The 18983-nt window shown below is 52.5% G+C and overlaps 1 protein-coding gene across 1 annotated transcript; it reads right to left on the bottom strand.

Moving 5' to 3' along the window:
* Positions 1–7532: 7532 nt before the first annotated feature.
* LOC137904481 (phospholipid phosphatase 3-like) lies at positions 7533–14353 on the bottom strand. The gene is given in 10 exon segments (XM_068748665.1): positions 7533–7750; positions 8247–8369; positions 8371–8423; positions 8509–8532; positions 8535–8569; positions 8679–8755; positions 8757–8923; positions 8926–8959; positions 10429–10586; positions 14254–14353. Coding segments are annotated over 10 exon segments (900 nt in total). The 3' UTR covers positions 7533–7621.
* Between the last annotated feature and the right edge of the window lie 4630 nt (positions 14354–18983).

Below are 18983 nucleotides of genomic sequence, written 5' to 3'. Positions count from 1 at the left end.
AAGACGGCCAATCAGGGAAGGCGCAGACCCCCCCCCCCCTTGGATCCGACCAAAATTAGGCCATGAAACACTCTGTGGTGCGTCAAGGCTCCCAAGAAAAAACAGAAAACCCCGGAGAGGGCAGCGGGCGTAACTCCTGCAGCACGTGGAGCCGTTAGCTCGGAGATCACGCCGCTCCGAGCATCTGTTTCCCGTTAGAACCTGCAGCGAGACTAAACGGCCGTGGAAAAGCGACTGCTCTCGTATGCAGGAGGCCCATTTCACATCCTGTAATTGTGTTTCTTGTTTATTCAAACCCCGACGCAAAGTGCCGATCCCTGAGAAGATGCATAAGCGGCGTGTTTCCAGTGCGAGCGAGCGGCGCGGCGACAGGTCCATTCGTTTCCACCGCAAAGGGCCTGCAAGTACTCGGATGCGTCGGCGTTCCCGGAGCCAGACGGAGGCGGAGCGTAAACAGAGATGCAGATTGTGAGGACAGATACGACTCGCGGGGTCGTGGACAGATTCCTCGCGGCGTCCGTCTCTCTTGTTTAAACAGATGGCGGCGGCCCCGAAGGGCCCGCGCCGAGCCTGATCGAACGCTGGATAGGAAGGCCCCGGCGGAGTCGGCGTCAGGGGCCACAGGGGCCCAGCAGATTTCTACGCACATTAACATTCCTGAATAAACAACCCCAGGGATCGTTATTGTGGAGACTTTAAACAGGATTTCTGGCTCGTCCAGGCATCGCTCTGGCATTTCCATCGCCTCAGGTCCCGAGAACGCTAGCGAGAGCTTTCTAAACCGCCGGCGCCCCCCCCCCGATCCTTCCTGAAAGCTGCACCACGGGACGGAATTCTGGAGATTCCGGGTTCACGGCCTCGTTTCTTGTTATCAGTTTCTCATTGTTGCCTCCGGGTTTACGGAAAAGTCCGGGCGGATCTCGATGAAACGTGGCGTGACGTTGGTCACGTGGGGCGGATCCAGGAGTCGCCTTATTTTAATATTTCTGCCTCTCAAAACAGAAAATATCGGACTGATATTTGGTGGAATTGTTGTCTATGCAGCGAGGAAGATCAGCAATCAATAGTGGAAGGGATTAATCTATAATCTCACTGATCAGGTAGATCCAGACCAGTTCTAATCAGCTGAGGACGGCGTTACGGCCTTTTAGCAGCTACATTATGAGAAACAGCATGTTTAGCGGCTACTGTCGCTAACTTAGCCCGTGAGCCGTTGGTGCTGATCAGATAAGGTTGGCTTCCCCGGAACCATCTGCTCTGTGCGGCCGAAAATAAGACGGATTAGAACCGCTGGGCCAAATCATTGAGATGCTGCGAGCTAAAAGGAAAGCATTTGCTGGAAAAATGCTAGAATATGCTAAAGAAATGAGGTAAAAAAAAGTCTGGCTGCTTGGTTATTATTCACGGGGGCGACTGTCATCGATAAATTTCACCACACATGCAATCCCATTTGTCATTTTAACCAATTCGTAATTCAAAAATATTGATTATTAGGTTCATTTAGCTCTAAAATTAGCGTGGACGCTCCCTGAAGCCTGAAAAGGGCTTTTAAGTATCGCAATTTAGAGAACGTGACTCATCGCTAACTCGAGAGCCCTCAGGAAACGCCATCGGAGAACGTTTCCTCACGGAAGAGTCCTTCTGGTCGATAAAAGGCGACCTCGGACGTCGTCGGTTTCGTGGTTTCTGTTGTCAGTAAAGCAAACTCAAACATTCTTTAACTCAAATATTCACTTTGAACAGAATCTGTTGCAGTAAGTTCACGACAATCAATCAAATTCCCAGCGGACGCTAATCAGGCCGAGCACACGTTAGCCCTGAAGGACGTTTGACTTGTCTCGAAGACCCGCGTTGTTGGACTGAAGCGTTTTCATTGGCCGAAAATCCTTCTGCACCACGATCACCGCGAAACGACTCGCCGAGGAGCCGACCGGCAGATGCACCTGGAACGTTGCACAACGAACCCCCCGGAGCGTAACAGCTCAGAAAGGCTGTTATTGCCAAATCCTGGCTAACCCCCCCCCCCCCACGACTCTCTCTGCACTCAGTGGAGCCCCAGAGGCTTGGCAGGTTACCGTCTGGTCTGACCTGCAGCTCAGTCCGTCGTACAGCCGGCATGATAGGAGCAGCAGCGTGCCCCCCCCCCCCCCCCCCCCCCGGTGAATCATGCATTCCTGACGTTGGAGGTCAGCACCGGGGGAGGACCGGGTGAAATATAGCTGCGCTTGATTGGCCGATGTTTCTCTCGGCTTGGGCGTGAGCGATGTCTCTCCAGAGACGCGTATCCGTTCCCTGAAAGGTCGCAAACAAGAAGCCTGCCGAGTGACGAGCGAAAGGAAGGTCAAAGGCCTCCGGTCCGGCGCCAAAGGAAACACGGGGTGCGGTACCCGAGATTGAAAGTCAATCCCAGAGAAAGTTATACCCCTTTCGGCACCTCCTCGCCGTTTCCATGGCTACACGGCTCAAAAACAGTCGGGGCTCCTCGACATGCAAACGATCCTTTTGAGTGACACGTTCAAATGTTATCCCGCGCTCACCTTTATCGGTTGAACGCCTGCGGGAGCACGAGCCCGACTCTGACGCGTTGCTCTTCGCCATCGCCGGCCTCCTCATCGCAGATACCGAGGAACACGCGGCGTTGAGAAGATAAAGAGCCTCGCCGATGAGACGCCGCTGGGCTGTCAGCGAACGCCTGCCGGCTGCCAGGTGAGCGTAGGGAGAGCGTCAGGGCAGTATATTCAGCAGTATATTCTTCTTGCCCCCCCCCCCCCCCCTTCCCATGGGGCTACTTTGGGCACATATGGAAGTAATTTGTTCAAATCCTTCAACAGAGAGAAGAAATAAGTGCAGAAAAAGCCGGCCTTGGGATTTCTTGGGGTTAAGAATCCATCGGAGACTTTCGGGGCGGGTAGGTGGGGGGTGGGGGGTGGGGTTGGGGGGGGGGGGGTTTAAACGTTTGAGCATGCATTTAGAGATTTTATGAAAGCTGCCACATGGCTGGGATCTGAAACGGAGAACAATGCAGACAGTTTAATGCCCTCGCTAGAATTCTTACAGCCTTCTTAGGGAAGCTGATACTGTAAACTAAAAGTTTAACCTCAGGATGTGTTAAAAAAAAAAAAAAAAAAGGAGAGTAATAGTGGAACTGCCATATTTTCAATGGATCCTCCCCCCCGGGGAGCAAGACAGCGTCAATGCAGGCAGATAATTTAGCTTTGTGGAGACAGATGCTAATCTTTGGGACAAAAGCTGGTTTCAAACTTTCACCTGGTGTCAGAAAACTTTGGAGAGTAGCGAGAGATAAAGTTTATCATCTGGAGAGCCTGAACGTTAAATTAGCCGATGAATAGTTCTGCGAAGCGGGTTCAAGCCTGCATACATTTCTTTTTCTTAACCAAAGTTTTTACTATAAAGAGGGCTAGTTTAAAAAGGATCTTCCTCTGGGGAGCATGATCGCCTTCAACGATTCCTACATGGCGGCACCAGCTATAAGGACATAGTGGACGCTAAACAATCTCGCTCTGGGGACCATGACGACCCAGAACAGAGAATATGGCAGCAATTGTTTCACAGAAGTGGAGACGCCGTTCTCGGGGATGCAGAATTTTTCGACTATAGTCAATACGAATTGTCTTTGCGGTCGTCGTCGTCCTTCGTCCTCGTCTCCAGCAATAAATAAAAAAAAAAAAAGGACCGCCATAAAGGAGGAATGCTTTTGTAATTGTTTGTTCTGCAACCCTGGTGAGACTTTCATGGAAAACCCTTTACGGGACGTCCCGATGAGGACGGATGCCGAACATCGTAATCCAACCCTCCCCCTTCTGCGTACGTCAGACCGCCTCGCCTCCACGTCGGCTTCCTCCTTTCTGTTTACATTCTCCAGACACGGGAGGATGAAGACGGAAAGAGGCGAAGAGGAGGGAGAGAAGTAGAGCGAATGACTTGCAGCTGTGGCTCTGAAACTTAGACTTACGTAACACTTTTGTTTCAGTTCATCCCAGCAGACGAATTAAAGGCGCGGTGCGCACACTGATAAGGACAGTCCGAGAAGCTGATCGGGTGCCATGAGCCCCGAGACCTTGGCGTGGTTCAACAGCCACGTTCTCCCTGGGAGCAGGCCGCCGCCACCACCACCACCATCATCCTCATCATCAGGGTGTTCTGTGAATAAGAAAAACATGCCAGCTCACTTATCAGTCAGGGCATCTGGAGGGTGTTCCTCGTTTCCTCTCAGCATCCCTCCATCTCTCAGAGAGAGGAGAGGGCGTGGCCTCAGCAAGCTCTGCCAATCATGTCAAAAGACGTCAGACCCCAACGACGGGCTCGAAGTCGAAGGACGGAGCAGACAGACCGTTCGGGTAGAGTTTACCAGGCGAGACTGTTTTTCAGAAAAGCTAAACAGGTAACTGGTTGAACTGGTAATGGTGGCCCAGCGATGGACGAGAAGGAGTTTAATGGAGTTTCTGGAGGCTGAGAGCGTTTTTCTGCTTCTGGTGCCAGAAGATACATTAGATCATTGAAGATGGAACAAAGTACAACCGTGTGCTTAAGACTACTGAGTATTTGTTGGACTCCAGTATCGGGTCTTGGAACGCAAGTCTCTGTCCTAGCCTTTCTCGTCTCGAGTTACCTGAGATGGCTTACCAACGACACGGAACGTCCATAAGTATTAGTAATGAGTTTCCCTCCCATTGTGAGAGGAGGACCCAACGACGCTCTATAAAGACAGCGTATAGCAGTCTAATGCGATGATTAAACGTATAATTTTAGTCGTTTAATAACGGATGTGTCTGCCGGCAGTCTTTGGAGGAAGACGATATAATTATCAGGTGTGTGTGGAAGGTAAACAGGAAGCCGAGAGCGACCACAACGACGCCGCAGAGTTTGTAAAGACTTTGTAAATCCCACGGGGTAATTACTTCTCAAGCAACAGGGGTTAATCTGTGATGGGGGGGAAAACACCACATGAAAGGGATTCCACTATTAGAATGTTAAGCACCGCTGATCAAGAAAAGCCTCTTTAAACAGGAGAAATGGGTCCAGCAAAAAAAAAAAAAAAACGGTGCCATTTGTTGGTCTAGTGGAAACTAAAAAAGATACGCCGCACGCTGCCTCGATCAGCGGCAATTACAACCCAAGATATCTGGGAGGAAACGTCGTACAGAGATAAACACCGTCACGCTTTTGGCGCCGGACGTGGACGTTTGCGGAACAGAGAGCAACACTTGTATTGAATTAAGGGCTGCTGCCATATTTGGTGGCAGAAGAGACTTCCCATCAGATCAAACAGACTCCATGTTTGTTTTAGATGGAAATGATGCACCAAGAGGAGGCTAATGCTAAACGTCCACCAAATAGGGATGCGACCAAAAGACTGGACAAGATTATCAGGTAGAAGTCACGACGCATGTGGTCAGGTATGAAAAGCCAACGCTAACATCGTTAAGCTCATACGATTAAATGTTTAGCATGTTAGCACAGGAAATAGCAATGAAACGAGCCAAAAGGCTTCACTCTGCCGGGGACCATGAAATGCCGTCCAGATTCTTTTTTGTATTCAATTCAGAAATTGAGACATTTTACAAAAAAAAAAAAAGCACGTTATCTTATGGAGGAAACAAACCGAAACACTTTGCAGTTTATTAAACTAATAGACAGATCTCGCTCGGGGCAGCGGAACCAGTTCAGGACATTTTGTGAATTCCACTGGACCCCAAACCAAGATCTTGACACTCGAGCAAATGTTCCAACTTAAAGCTCCAGATGGTACTTCCTGTTAGAAAAACACTGAAGGCAAATTCTATGCTGCGAAGCATTTTCACATGGACGTGAATATTGTCTGCCACTCTGGAATACCGCTATGTGCAAGTCTATATTATTCCAGCCGGACGGGGAGCGGGGCTAAAGCCTGGAATGTGCCCCATTTCCCCTCCAGGAAGCTGAGTGTGGAAGTCTACCACGGCCCCCACGCCCTTTGCACACACGGTCGGTGCCACTACGGAATTAAAGTAAAACACAAAAGTCAGAGACTCTTAAAAACGTGACACAAATCACGTCCGACATGAAAGAGAATAAAAAAAACCCCACCACAGCCAGCTGGTCTTCGTCTGTCGAGTTTTATTAAAGACATTCCAATACGTCTTACAGTTTCGTTGTATAAAATTTCATACGTTACAAAAATATTGACAGGCGTTCCTTTTACTGAAAGATTCTGGCGCTCAGTCTCGAGTTTGTTTCAGAGTCAGACTATTCTGGATGAAGTCTGCTGACCTTTGCGTCCTTAAAGCAGCAGCTTTTACATTTACACAGGTCTCGACACCAAGTCTTAGTGGCAGCATCTTCAAAAGTCATTAACGCACACACCTGTATGACGTATGGCAGCATGCAGAACGCTCTGATGCTTAATGCAGTAGATACGAGAAATAAAATACAAGAGTTATTTAAGTTGGTCTCAGTTCAGCCAAACTGTGGATGAAGCTCTCAGTGGTTTTAAGTATGAGATTACATTAATGTCACTATTTTATTGTGTAGCAAATACACAAGTCCAGCATAATACACACCCTCATTCCCAGGCCTATCGCATTACTCAAAGTAACTATGAAAATAAAGCCGTTACAATATACCAGGTGAAAAAACAAAATCCATTATTGCAGATTTTAATGTTTTGGTGAAAAGCTAATTAAATGTTTAAACACACACGGTAACCTGTGCAGGATGCAGTATATCACGGGATGCATCCCGGTACACGACGCTTTCCCTCCTGCGGCGTTCCCGTCTCCGGTTACATTTCCCTCGGAACAGGTGCCGGCACTCCCGGCCGAGGAGCGCAGCTTGGCAAGATTGTAGGGAGGCTATAAACACTGAAATATATAGACATGACATTAAGGCACAAATGGTAAGCTCACAGAAAGGCTTCAGCGCACACGCACACGCACACACACACACACACACACACACACACACACTCTGACCCAACACTTGAGCACTCGTCTGGTACATATAACAGACAGTCGTTTCATTACATGGCTCAGTGGGGACTCGTCCGACCCGGCAGAAAGAGGCCCCCCCCGTCCAACACAGATGGTCTCGCTGTGCTTTTCGACCTGCTCCAACTTATGTGCACATTCCTTAAACAAAAACAACAACAAAAACAAAAACAACAAAACTCTACATTGTGGACGTAAAAGGTTTTACAAAGCTTCCCAAAAAAAGCTTCACTTCCGGTCGTTTAGCTAAAATAGTGCCATCGATCTTTACACGAAATATTCTACGGGTTATAATAAAGCCGTCACGTTTTTTTGTGTTAGTCTCGCTCAGGACGGTTGAACGCGGCTCCCCGCCGCTGGATCCGGCCAATGGGAGGAAGGCGCACAAAGATGTTTGTCGTAGCTGCCGTTTTCTCGGTTTTGGTCCGTGTTAAAGGTCTCGATAGGAGAACCTCCATCAGACGGAGAACAATCGTTAAACACAAGGCGCTGCTTCTTCTCGTCCTCCGAGATGTCCTACATTCCATCTTCCTCTTCACTGTGGAGACGGCCGGAGGCTCATTTTTCCAGCATCAGCCAGCGGCTGCAGTCGTGATTTAAACGGCGCCTGTCCGGGGTTCGTCTGCAGTCTTTTTCTACGCCATGAGGAGATGGTTGCTCCGCTCTCTGATGTCCACCGGAGGAACCAGATCTTTCTTCACCGGAGTGGACGACAGGACCGAACGTCTACCTTTGGGCTTGAACAGATCGGACACGAAGAAGACCTGCGGAGGGTGATCAAGTAGAAATCACCATCAACGCAATAGTTCGGATCTCTCACACAATCCTCGAGCAATACTTCCGTCAGTCATCAATCATGACGCTACGCTCAAGAATTTGAACATGGACAGACAGAGGGAAGAACGGGACAGACGGCCGGAACCCATTCTTATGTCCCCCTCAATATTCTCCCACTGTCCACTGTTCCACCAGAGTTTTTTATTTTTAGCTAAAATCACTTCCTTTCTTTTACAAATGGCGTTCCTCAAGGCTCTGAATTAGATCCCTTCGGTTTTATTCACTGAACGTAACTAATTTTCACGTAAACGCAGACCATAATTAAAACATCATTACATATGCTCCAATTTTAGATTGAGGTTCCGGCGACGTCTTTTGAGAACTAAATGAAGTTAAGAATATTATCAGAAATAACATGAAATTAAATTACAGGTATCTGATCTAGCCTAATATCTAATATCACAGTACGGATGAACCACTCACGATGCAGTAGGCCACCAAGGCTCCCTGTACGAAACCCGCCAGGACGTCGGTGGGGGTGGTGCTTGTGATCAGAGACCCGGACAGGCCCGTATAGAAAGACATCATGATGAGGGTGAACTGGGTTCAACGGACGGAGGAGGCGGCCTCCGTGCCAAGTGAGGCGAGACTGCAGTAGAACTGCGAAAGGGTCCATACAAGGTAGGTTAAAAAACGTATTTTATAAGTATATGTCTATATATATATATAAAGAGAATACCGTCACTCACCACCAGGTAAAGCATGGTGGCATGGAGAAGGACGCGTGTCCAGAGAAGAACGACTTCCTGACCAATTAAAGAGTACAATCCACAAAATCAACACGATAGAAAAATATTCTAAACTTTATTTCCAACTTATTTGAAGCGTTACGAAACGCCTTCCTCTTCCGTTTACCTGGCCTCCTGAACTTTGCTCTCCGGGCCCTGGCACCGGTAGTCGGTGACGTAGCCCAGGGAGCAGTTGATGGCGGAGGAAGTCCGGTTTGCACACGTCGAGGAAATGAGGGACGCATGCGTCCCACGACACCTTGGCGATGTCGGTGAAGGACTGGCTGATGGCGCAGCCGAAAACGAACACGCCCACCTGCTTGTAGAGAGCAGAGAGGTAGGGGTTCCCCACGAAAGACTTGGATCCTCGTTCAGGAAGTAGATCCTGTAGCTCTCCCCGATGATGATCTGACAGCAGAGAAGAGACGGCGCTGAGGAAACGCAAGGCGATTGATGCACAGTGTGTGTGTAGAGTTATTTAAATATAACGAATGTCTTCCCTGTGATCATGTGCGATGTGTTCGGTTGACGTTTGGGATCGGGGGGTGTTTTTAATTCATCACTGACGCTGGAATAGAACTCAGAACCGTCTCCTGAAGACGCTCGAGAAGGTTTCTCTGAGCTCCTCGGAAGTCGAGAGTCGGGCGACGTGGGAGGCGACGCGATCGGCCCGCTGTGTAAAGCGGGTAAATAAACCAACGTCTGGAACCCACGACTGAGGGGCGGGGCTTCGTAACTCAGAACAGCTGTTCAAGTCCAACCCCCCCCCTCATCCCGACGTCCTTCCAAAACAGGAGGAGGAAGAGGAGAGCGGGGAGTTGCTGCTGGTTCTAATCGGCAGAAATGCTGAGCTAGGCGATGTGTCGGATTTCTGGTGGCCAGGCGCCACCGGGGGAACGGCGGGGCACGGTTGATTTTCACTGGGAACGGGGGCTCGGGTTTCACAAGGCTCACCCGGGTCGGTTTCATGTCGGACGCCTCGGTTTCATCTGAGGGGCGCAGGAATGAGTCCGATCCGGGGAACTGGAGATTGAAAGTCTTTTTACAGAGATTCAAGAAGCAGAATAAAACGCGTCGGGTCCACCGTCCAGCCCTTTGGAGCCGGCGTGATAAAGCCCAGCTGCTGTTGGGCTTGGGAACCAGGGAGGGGGGGGGGCGGAGAAAACACACATCTGGTTCCCTAGAACGTTAGCTGGGAATGAACGTTTTGGCACAGCTGGATATGGAGCTGCCACAATGAAACCTCCATAGATAATCATTGGGGGGGGGGGGGGGGGCAGGACGTCCATGTTTCACGCCGAGCATCTCGTGTTTCCAGATGATCCGAACCGCTTTTGTGTTTATCGGCTATTCGGTGGGAATTTAAACACCAAATGGTCTGAAACAAAGCGCCGGCGCGGGGGGGGGGGCGATGAAACGTAGAGTCGTGTTCAATCAGAAATCTGGCAAAGACTCCTCGTTGGGGTGGGGGGGGGGGCTTCGCCGCTAGTCCCAAACCGACAACTACAGCTCGTCGACCATAATTACACGGAGCCGGGTCTCGATCGCACCATGAAAACCCCCGGCGGCGCCGAGCCAGTGGGGCGGCCCGCTCTCCGGCCGGAGACAACAGGAGACCCGTGCCACATGTAGGGGGACCTTCACCCCCCGTGGGGTGGGGGGGCGCAAGGTGCCGAGTGTAGACGCTATGCTTCAAGTCTTCCGAAGCGGAACCAGAGGAACGGTGACTGTTGTTTGGCGTGTTGGTGCGCGTTAAGGGGGGTGGGGGGGTGCGTGAAGCGCCCTGTGTTGCGCCGGGGCTGGTTGCTGCTAGTAACGGTTGAAGGCTGCTGAAGATGAGTGATGACGAGGTTAGTGATGAGTGCGAGGCGACTTACAGACAGGATGCTGATTAGAATGCCGGCGGCGCTAAGCACGCTGTCGCTAATGGTGTCTCCGGTTTTGGCCGGATACTTGATGGACTCGTCGTCGCAGTGAAACCCTCGACGGTAAGGCCGAACGGCGCCGGTCTCAATGACCAAGAAAGGCAGGCCGGCTAGGGTGAGGAAGCAGTGGGTGGCCGGGGGGAGGGGGGCAGAGAGAGGTGCTGGGTTAATAATACGCTTATTACAGAGGTCACAGGTACAAGCAAAGGGGGGGGGGGGGGAGCAGATGGGACCGGCTCAGTCCGATCCGAGGCCGTTTAGCTGTGACTGACCCGGAATGCAGGAATTCAGAATTTCAAGGTCCCTGTTGTTTAAAAAAAAAATGTTTTTACCGAATTTACACCAAACCTCACGTTCCAAAGCACGCCACGTGTTTTTAGATCGAGCTCCCCCCCCCCTCTGGGACGCCGTTTGATCTCTCCCAGCGGCTTAGGATACCTTTAAGATTTACGAAGTCAACCTGGAACAACGGGATTGTAGGAGCGCTTTGGAAGATGGAAGGCGGTGCTGAAAGCTAATCAGCGACAACAGGCACTCGGGCGAGTCCCGGTCAAACCAATCGAGTCTTTCCAGGAGTCACAAGCCAGCCGGCGGATAGACCGGCCGTCCCAGCAGCTCCCAGGTCCCCCACCCCCCTTTGCCGTACCCCGAGCAGAACTTACTGAGACACGGGCAGGGCGACGCCCACGGCCACGAGCGCCGCGTTGGACACCGTGCTGCTCTTATAGGTCAGCCCGATGCTGCCGTCACTGCAGAAGAATCCTCTCCGGTGAGGTGGGAACGGAGATTTGTACAAAAACGCAGCGACAAGGATCACTGCGTGGGGCGGAACAGAAGAGACAGCGGCGTGAAGCGCATCAGAAGACGGTAAAAAAATCAGTCTTCTTCACTCGAGTGCACTCGAGTGCACTTAAAAAGGACCGGGGGGGGGGGGGGGGGGTCTGTATCTGATCAACATAAAGAGGCAAATAGAATCTAATTTGCGCTGCCAAGAAGGACACTTCATTTCTCCTTTCCCCCCCAGAGCAGGGCTTTGAACTCGAGCACACGGACGCCGTGCCCGGGAGAGAGAGAACGCCGATCTCCGACTGGATTGAGAAAACACTTTGAAGCAGCGTTTATCCCAATGGGGGGGGGGGGGGGGGGGGGGGGGGGTTCCAGGTCGTCGTCCCCACTCCCCCGATAGGAAGGAAAACCTACATCAGATCTCTGTAACATCAGAAATTCGAGCTCCAGAACTAAACATGATGGATGGATGAAGGGAGCCCCCCCTCGTCTTCATTATGATTCGGGGGGGGGGGGGGGGATCAAATTCATCAGGGTCAGAGGTCGGACCGCTGAACGCTGGACATCTGCAGTTGTGTGGATGAATTCCCAAACCAAAGGTCAACACACGCGGCTGACTTTGGCCTTTGAAGGTTCAGCCGGGCTGCGCTCAGATTACGGCTTCCCGACGGGAACGCCAGAACGCCGGCGTTCCCTCCACACTCAGCAGGATTCACACGATTACCTTCCCCTTTCATTCCCACTCTTCAAACAAACCCCCGGTCGGAGCTACGATGGGCTACAAAGCACGTCTGGCGCTGGGAGAGGGAGTCGGGGGGGTGGGGGGGGGGTAACAAACACGCCGTTATTTAATGGCCGTTAAATCCTGACTGTTTGTGCAGCCGGGTCAGAAACAAGAACCTCACAGGCCTTCAAATATGGATGTGAGAGGTTGACCTTGGAACCACGCCCCCCCCCCCCCCCCCCCTCCAGACATCTCTGGACAACACAAGGCGGGGATGACAGCAGTTAGCCGCTACCTGCTACTAGCCGCTGCTTAAATCTTCCAGCTGCTGGGAGAGATGCTTTGACGGAACATCACTTTGCTACCTCGGCTTAATTCAGAGGTCCGACCAGCTCCTTAAAGACACGGTAGAGGAGCGGCAAGACGGCGACGAAGACGTAGCGAGTGGATCAAAGACGAATGGATCAAAGACACGGCGAGCCCACAACCCTCAGAGGTGAAGGGGATTCAAACATCTGCCCGGGAGAGACGGAGGGAAAGAAACAGGACGTCTTCCAGACCCAAACACTGCAGCATCAGCACGGCATCGGGCGAGGACTTCCCCCTCCCACCCTCTTCCTCCTTTCCCGCTTCTTACAGCAGGCGAGGAGGAGGAGGGGGGGGGGGGCTCCTTGTGTCGCCAAGAACAACACCAGTCAGCAGCTCCGTGTCACGCAAAGGACAGCAGAACGAATATGAGCAGGAGCTGAGCTGAGGACCCCCCCCCCTCTCTATTAACCCCATAATCGGGTGTCATTGATCACTTTTACCTCGGTGCATAATGAAATATCAGAACTAGCTAAAGGCTAACGCCGCCCTAAGCACATCAATATATGGAAGAGAAGCGAGTCTCCGATTGGATTAGCCCCCGCCCAGCTCGGCGCTGCAGCCTGTGGAAACCATCATCAACGCGTAACCCACAAGCCAAACTAACCCCCCCGAGTTTGGCGGCGTTCGCCAAGACGCAAATGTTCCACCGGCGGGGATCCCTCGCCGTTGGCACGCACACGTGTGTGTGTGTGTGTGCGTGTACACGTGTAGTTCTTACTCACAACAGACCTGGAGAACCTGAACGCCACCTGCCTCATCTTAACCAAATCTGAACTACAACACCTCTGCAGGGCTTTGAGGACCCCCCCCCCCCCCAGTGACACCTGAACTCGGGTCCGGTCACGGCTGACCCTTAACTGGGACTGATGGTCCACTGGAGGTACTTCAGATTAAAGAACTGCAATCAGTGCGAGGATTAAAGGGGGGGGTTGTCAGTTCAGACAAAATATTTCCTCCTTGTGGCTGCTCCTTTTTAAACCACATCTTTAGCTAGGAAAAAAAATCCCCCCCCCCACCCCACAAGAAACACTTCTGGGTTCCTGGCAAACGTCTCTTTCAGATGTTCCGTACCGAGATGACATTTGGAGCAGAACCGCTGATGAGAACCAGTGTGCCTCGTTTTAACTCTTACTTTGTAGCTGAACACTGATTTGATGAATTAAAGGTTCTCTCTCCACCGTTACCGGAGGAGGGAGGGAGAAGTGGAGTTCATCAGCAGGTCAGAGGTTCAAGCCCAGCCAATAGAACCTTCGTAGAAGGTTTTGGGTTTCAAACGTCAATGCAAAAAGCAGCTTCGTCCAGCGTAAGAACCGTAACCCGCCGTCTGCAGCTGCAGCCACACACACACACACACACACACGCACACACACACACACACACACACACACACACACACACACACACGCACACACGCACACACGCACACACACACACACACACACACACAAATAAAGCTAAATGTCAGGATCAAGAGAATCCCTGCTGGCACGGAGCCATAGACATACACTGTGTGTGTGTGTGTGTGTGTGTGTGTGGGGGGGGGGGGGGGGGGGCAGGTGTGAGTGGAAACCTGCTGCATTGAGCCCCGAAGATATATTTACTTTTATTTAAGAGGTTATTTGACTAATAATAATAATTAAACATGATAGTTGTGGGGATGTGCCCCCCCCCCCCCAAAAAACAAAATGCTTGGGCCGCCTGCCCGTCACCATTATTTAAAAAGGAGGATTCTGGTGTAGATAATAAAAACATTAAACCGACCAAGATCAAACAAAACAACTCTTAAATATCACAGACAGGCTCGTCAGCCGTACGACAGGAAGCTGCTGCTGAGTCAAGTAAAATCACGACGCGCATGTGCAGACGTGCACCGATCTCACGCTCACGCTCACACGTACCTAGAAACAAGCAGAAGAGATCCACGCCGACCAGCAGCTTCCTCCTGCTGTGGTCTTTGCCGTTGTTGTTGTTGTTGTTGTTCCTCGTCTCGGCTGCCATACTTCTCTCATATATCAAACAGCGTTGCATTTAAAAACGTGTCAAGTCGCCAAAGGTGAAAGGGAAGTCAGAACCTGTCTCTATCTCTGGCAGCGAACCGCGACCTTTCGGTTTTTACCATGCGTCAACTGTAGACGATGCTGCTTGGGTCCGGAGGAGGAGGAAGATGAGGAGGAGGAGAAGCCACGCGGGAGACGCTCCTCACGGGGAGAGCTCCGGATCCACGCTCGTAGTAACCGGCTCCCTCGATTCCAACATCCTTTACTCCCCTCTCTCCGGCACCAGATCCTGCCTTCCAAGAAAAGCCCCTCCTTCCAGACCCTCCCCATTCAATCAGCTGGGTGAGCGCCTCCTCCTCCTCCTCCTCCTCCTCCTCAGCTCCCATGAGGAGGCTATTATAGATAGAAGGAATGAAAAGAGAATGCAATCACAAGCAGAAATCTATTTATTAAACTCGATCCCCGGATCATTTATGTCGTATATTTCGGTCAAAGTGAAATAAAGCCTTTTGTTCTCCTTTTAACAACAACAACAACAACAAAGAACAGACGGTGTAAACAAAAAAAGAAAGAAAAAGAAGGTGAAGTCAGAAATTAATCAGTTATGGTGTCAAAACTTCAAATGTGCAGCCAACGGGTCCCGGCGGCGGACGCTACCCGCGATGAAGCCCCTCCCCCCTTTTCACCCGCCGCCGCGATCATCAAGCGTCGGCGTAAAGCAGCGGAGGAGGAAACAGCTCCGGCTCGGCGAGGTCGACCTCCCGCTCTCTGCGGTCCACAAACACAAACACAAACACACACATCAAACACCGCGTGGGTTTTAAAACAGATCAAAGGCGTCAACGCTTACGGGTAAGGAGGCTCGTCCACCGCAAACAGGCCTGGATGGAGGCAAGCAGACGCACAAAGTCACGTTAACTCTGGAGCGTCGCCAGATAAAACACACTCCTCTCAGAAGAGGCGAGACGTCAGCGCCGAGGCCGCCTTCAAAGCGACCCCCCCCCCCCCCACCACCACCGCTATCGGCAACAGGTGATCAAAGCGGACTGGGGGAACTTACTCGGCGGCTCGCAGCTGTTTGCAGGACAGAAAGGAAGAAAACGAGACAGAGGTTGGTTCGAGGACGGCGAGCAGGTTTTAAACCGAACGAGATCGGGGTCAGGCTTCTGTACTTTGTCGGGGTCGCTTCGGCGCCGTCCAAGAGGTCGTCCCCGTCGGATCGGTCGAGCTGAAAGAAGGTGGCCAGTTTCTGCAGGGCCTCGTGTCTGAAACGGGGGAGGACACCTCACAGAAACGCGTCAAGGTGAGGACGTGTTTGTGTCCTGCGTGAGGGGGGGGGGGGGGTCTTCTTTGAGACTTACTGCGTCTGCAGGTCCTCGGGACTGGCGTCTCTCAGAGGCTGCTGGGCGCCGGCTGGAAGGGCAGAGGTGGGCGGGTGGCGGGGAACGTTAGAAAGCGCACATCAAAGGGCGGTACAGTCTGCCATATGTCAACGGCGAGCATTAAACAACCACTAAACCGGAAGGCCTGGCGTGCGTGTGTATGTGTGTGTGTGTGTGGGGGGGGGGGGGGCATGTTCTGTTCCCATGTTCTCACTTCAAAAGCGCTGGATAGAAAACAAACTCACGAAACTCCTGCGCCGCGGCGGCCTGCTGGGAGAAGCTGCTGCAGGGACGGGGAGGCAGAAAACGATTAGCCAATCACCTGTCGGGAGGGAGGGAGGGGCTTGTAGAAGGACGGCAAGACCAGACTTACGGACACTCGCTCGGGGGGGAGAGGGTCTCGTCCTCACACGCCCACTCCTCGCTGTCGTCTGTGACTGTGGGCGAATGAAGGAGGTTAAATCGGCAGGAGAGAAACGGAAACCGTCGAACCCGGAGCGAGCGGTACCTACAGCTGCTCGTCAGCGCCTGGTGGCTCGATGACCTGCGAGACAAGAGAGTTATGAACCACAGCGGGGGCAGCGAGGACATCGGGGGGGGGGGGGGCACCTGCTCCCGATGCTGACGGTGTCTCCTTCCGGGTTGCCTCCTCGCCCGGCCGCTTGGGCCTTCTTACCCAGTTCCAGCATCTCCTTGATGTTCAGCTCCACATTCATGAGGGAAATATAACCGTCTGCAAAGCCAACGACAGGAGGGGGAACGTCACGGGGGGGGGGGGGGGGGGGGGGACAGAAACGCTTTCTGCTCGAGGGTCTGAACTCACACTTGCGGCCGGCGTCCCGGGCCAGCCATTTGCCTTTGGGGCAGTTGGTGGTGCGGATGATGCCGACCGTGTCCCCGCTCTTCACGGGCAGGTCGTTCTTGCGGACCTTGCTCGCCACCGTCACCGTGGCGTGGTACATGGGCTCCTCCTGGCCCGTCACCTGCGGGGTTCCGTTTCAGCGACGCGTTACAAACGGCTCCAGGCCTCGCAGAGAAGCCATCGACCGCTCGCCAGCTCACTTTGAACTTCTTCTTCATTTCATTCTCCTTCTTCGCCCTCCCTCGCTGCTCCTTCTTCTCCTTCTCCAGGCGCTGCTTCTCCCTCTTCTTCTGCTCTTTGTGGTCGGCAGCGTTGGGGCTTTCGCGCTCCTTGCTGAAAGCGAATTAGCTTGCCTTAGCGAAGGAGCGTATTTACTTTCGACGAAGACGAGATTCCCTCCCCGAAACTAAAACAGGATCGTAACACAAGATGTTCAACACACCTGGGGGCGAGAGTGAGAGCCTGGTCGCCGGAGGCGTGGCACCTGCAGGTATTGAAGTCATCTCAAACCAATGCCAAAGATAAAACACGGAAATCACCCGTGGAAACGAGGAGAGACATACCACGGATTCCTCGGCCAGATGTTCAGACACGTTTCCTCCTTCTTGACAAACAGATGATTTTTAATCCATCACAGACGATACCGAAACGTCCCGTCTTCAATTCTTCAGCTGATAATTAGAAGGTCACTGAGGAAATACTTACCGCGGGGAGATGGGGAGCTTCCGGGCGTGTAAAAGGAGGTTGAAAAGCAGGTGAAACGGAGGAATTGGAACTCTTAAATTGAGAGAGAACGCCGTCGAGCGTCTTACTCTTCTGACTGCCTTTGTGTTTATGCGCGATCTGGCTGAGGATGAATTTGTTCATGTCGTCGACTTCCTCGTAAACATTATCAGCCTCGCAGCAACTGTTCTGCTGATGTCCACTAGAGGGCAGAAGAGAAAACCAGGAGGAAATTACGGCGGCTCAAACTGCGACCGCCGGCGCGGAGAGAAAAGCTCACCTCGCATGTGGTTGAGTCTCTTCATCCAATCCGTGTGCAGCAGACTCAGCGGGTAGCCAATCGGCTCGAGGGCCAGAAACATTCCGAGCCCACTTCAGCGCGGGAGCGTCCGGGAACGCCGAAACCTCTGCTGCCTCCGGGAAGCCGGACGGACTGAGGGGTATTAGGCTCTGACCTTGTGATCGCGTGACCTCTGAGGGATCCGGCGTCGGTAAATCCGGATCTGTGGCACCGCTGTCATCCGGAAAAGGAAGGTCAGGAGCCACGAAGGCTAAAGGCCCCAAACCCAGCGCACCGAAGTCAGCGGCTTCGCTCTCGGCCGTTTCTATCTCCGGACTCTCAAAGTCAGGGAAGTCCGGAGCATCCGGCCCAAATGAGGGGTGCTGGGATTCAGCCTCTTCGCTCGGTGCTCGGCTGGAACCTGGAGAAACGTCTAAAGTACAAAAGGTCAGGAGTTCAACCAGAGCGTAGAACGTATGGACCGAGCACCAACATACCGTTAGCCGCAGGTACGTGGTAGCAGCTGAGATCCACCAGCGGAGGTCTGGGGGCCTTTGGGGGTGCTGACCCAATTAATCTGGGGTCAGGTAGAGGCCTCTTTGAAGGGGCAAAAGGCGGACGCGTTTCCCTTCCAGACTGCGTCTCCGATGAAGCCTCTAGCCATGAGGACATAAGATTAGCATTAAAAACGGGATCTGAATATACAGCTTAGGATCGATGCGATTCCTGAATACGACTCACTGCTTGACGAAGAGTATTTGGGTTTGAAGAAAGGCCGGGCCGAAACACAAGGGAGGTGCGGCAGGCACACCGGGAGGGGGGGCACGGGTGTCTCATGTCCAACAATCTCAGCGTCCTTCGGCGGCGAAGGGACAGTCTTGTCTTTCGAGGCGACGTCAGGGGAATGCGAGCTCTTCGGTTTGCCAGAGATCAGCATCTGTCTGCAGGAGAACTTCTTCCTGGCCCTCTCTAAGGTGTTAATAATCTTGTTGTTGGACTCAAAGCTCGTGTCTGCGGAAGGAGGCGTGACCGGAACATCCGGGCTGGTGAGGGCGGTTGCTTTTCCGCCTTGGGGAGAAACCCCGTTTTCTGCGATGGCCCTTTTCATGGAAGACGTCCCGCCGGGCGCGTTGGAAGGCCTCACGTCAGAATACACCGGGTCCTTTTTGGCTTCTGTGCCGACTCTGGATGGTTTCGCAGATGCGAACGGGAGCAGCAAGGCTTTCTTCTTGATTTTGGTTTGTGGCTTGACTTCTTTCCCCGGTTCTGGTTCCAGTTTGTGCTCCCTTTTGGCCAGCGGTTCCAACTTGGGCTCTTTTACAGGCAGGACCGGAAGCACCAGAGGCATGCGTCTGTCTCTGAGGGACTGCTTTGTGGAACCGTC

Source organism: Brachionichthys hirsutus, chromosome 15, assembly GCF_040956055.1.
Source record: "Brachionichthys hirsutus isolate HB-005 chromosome 15, CSIRO-AGI_Bhir_v1, whole genome shotgun sequence".
Taxonomy (NCBI): Eukaryota; Metazoa; Chordata; class Actinopteri; order Lophiiformes; family Brachionichthyidae; genus Brachionichthys; species Brachionichthys hirsutus.
Note: the sequence above shows the minus strand (reverse complement) of the source record. Positions and strands in the feature narration are given on the sequence as shown.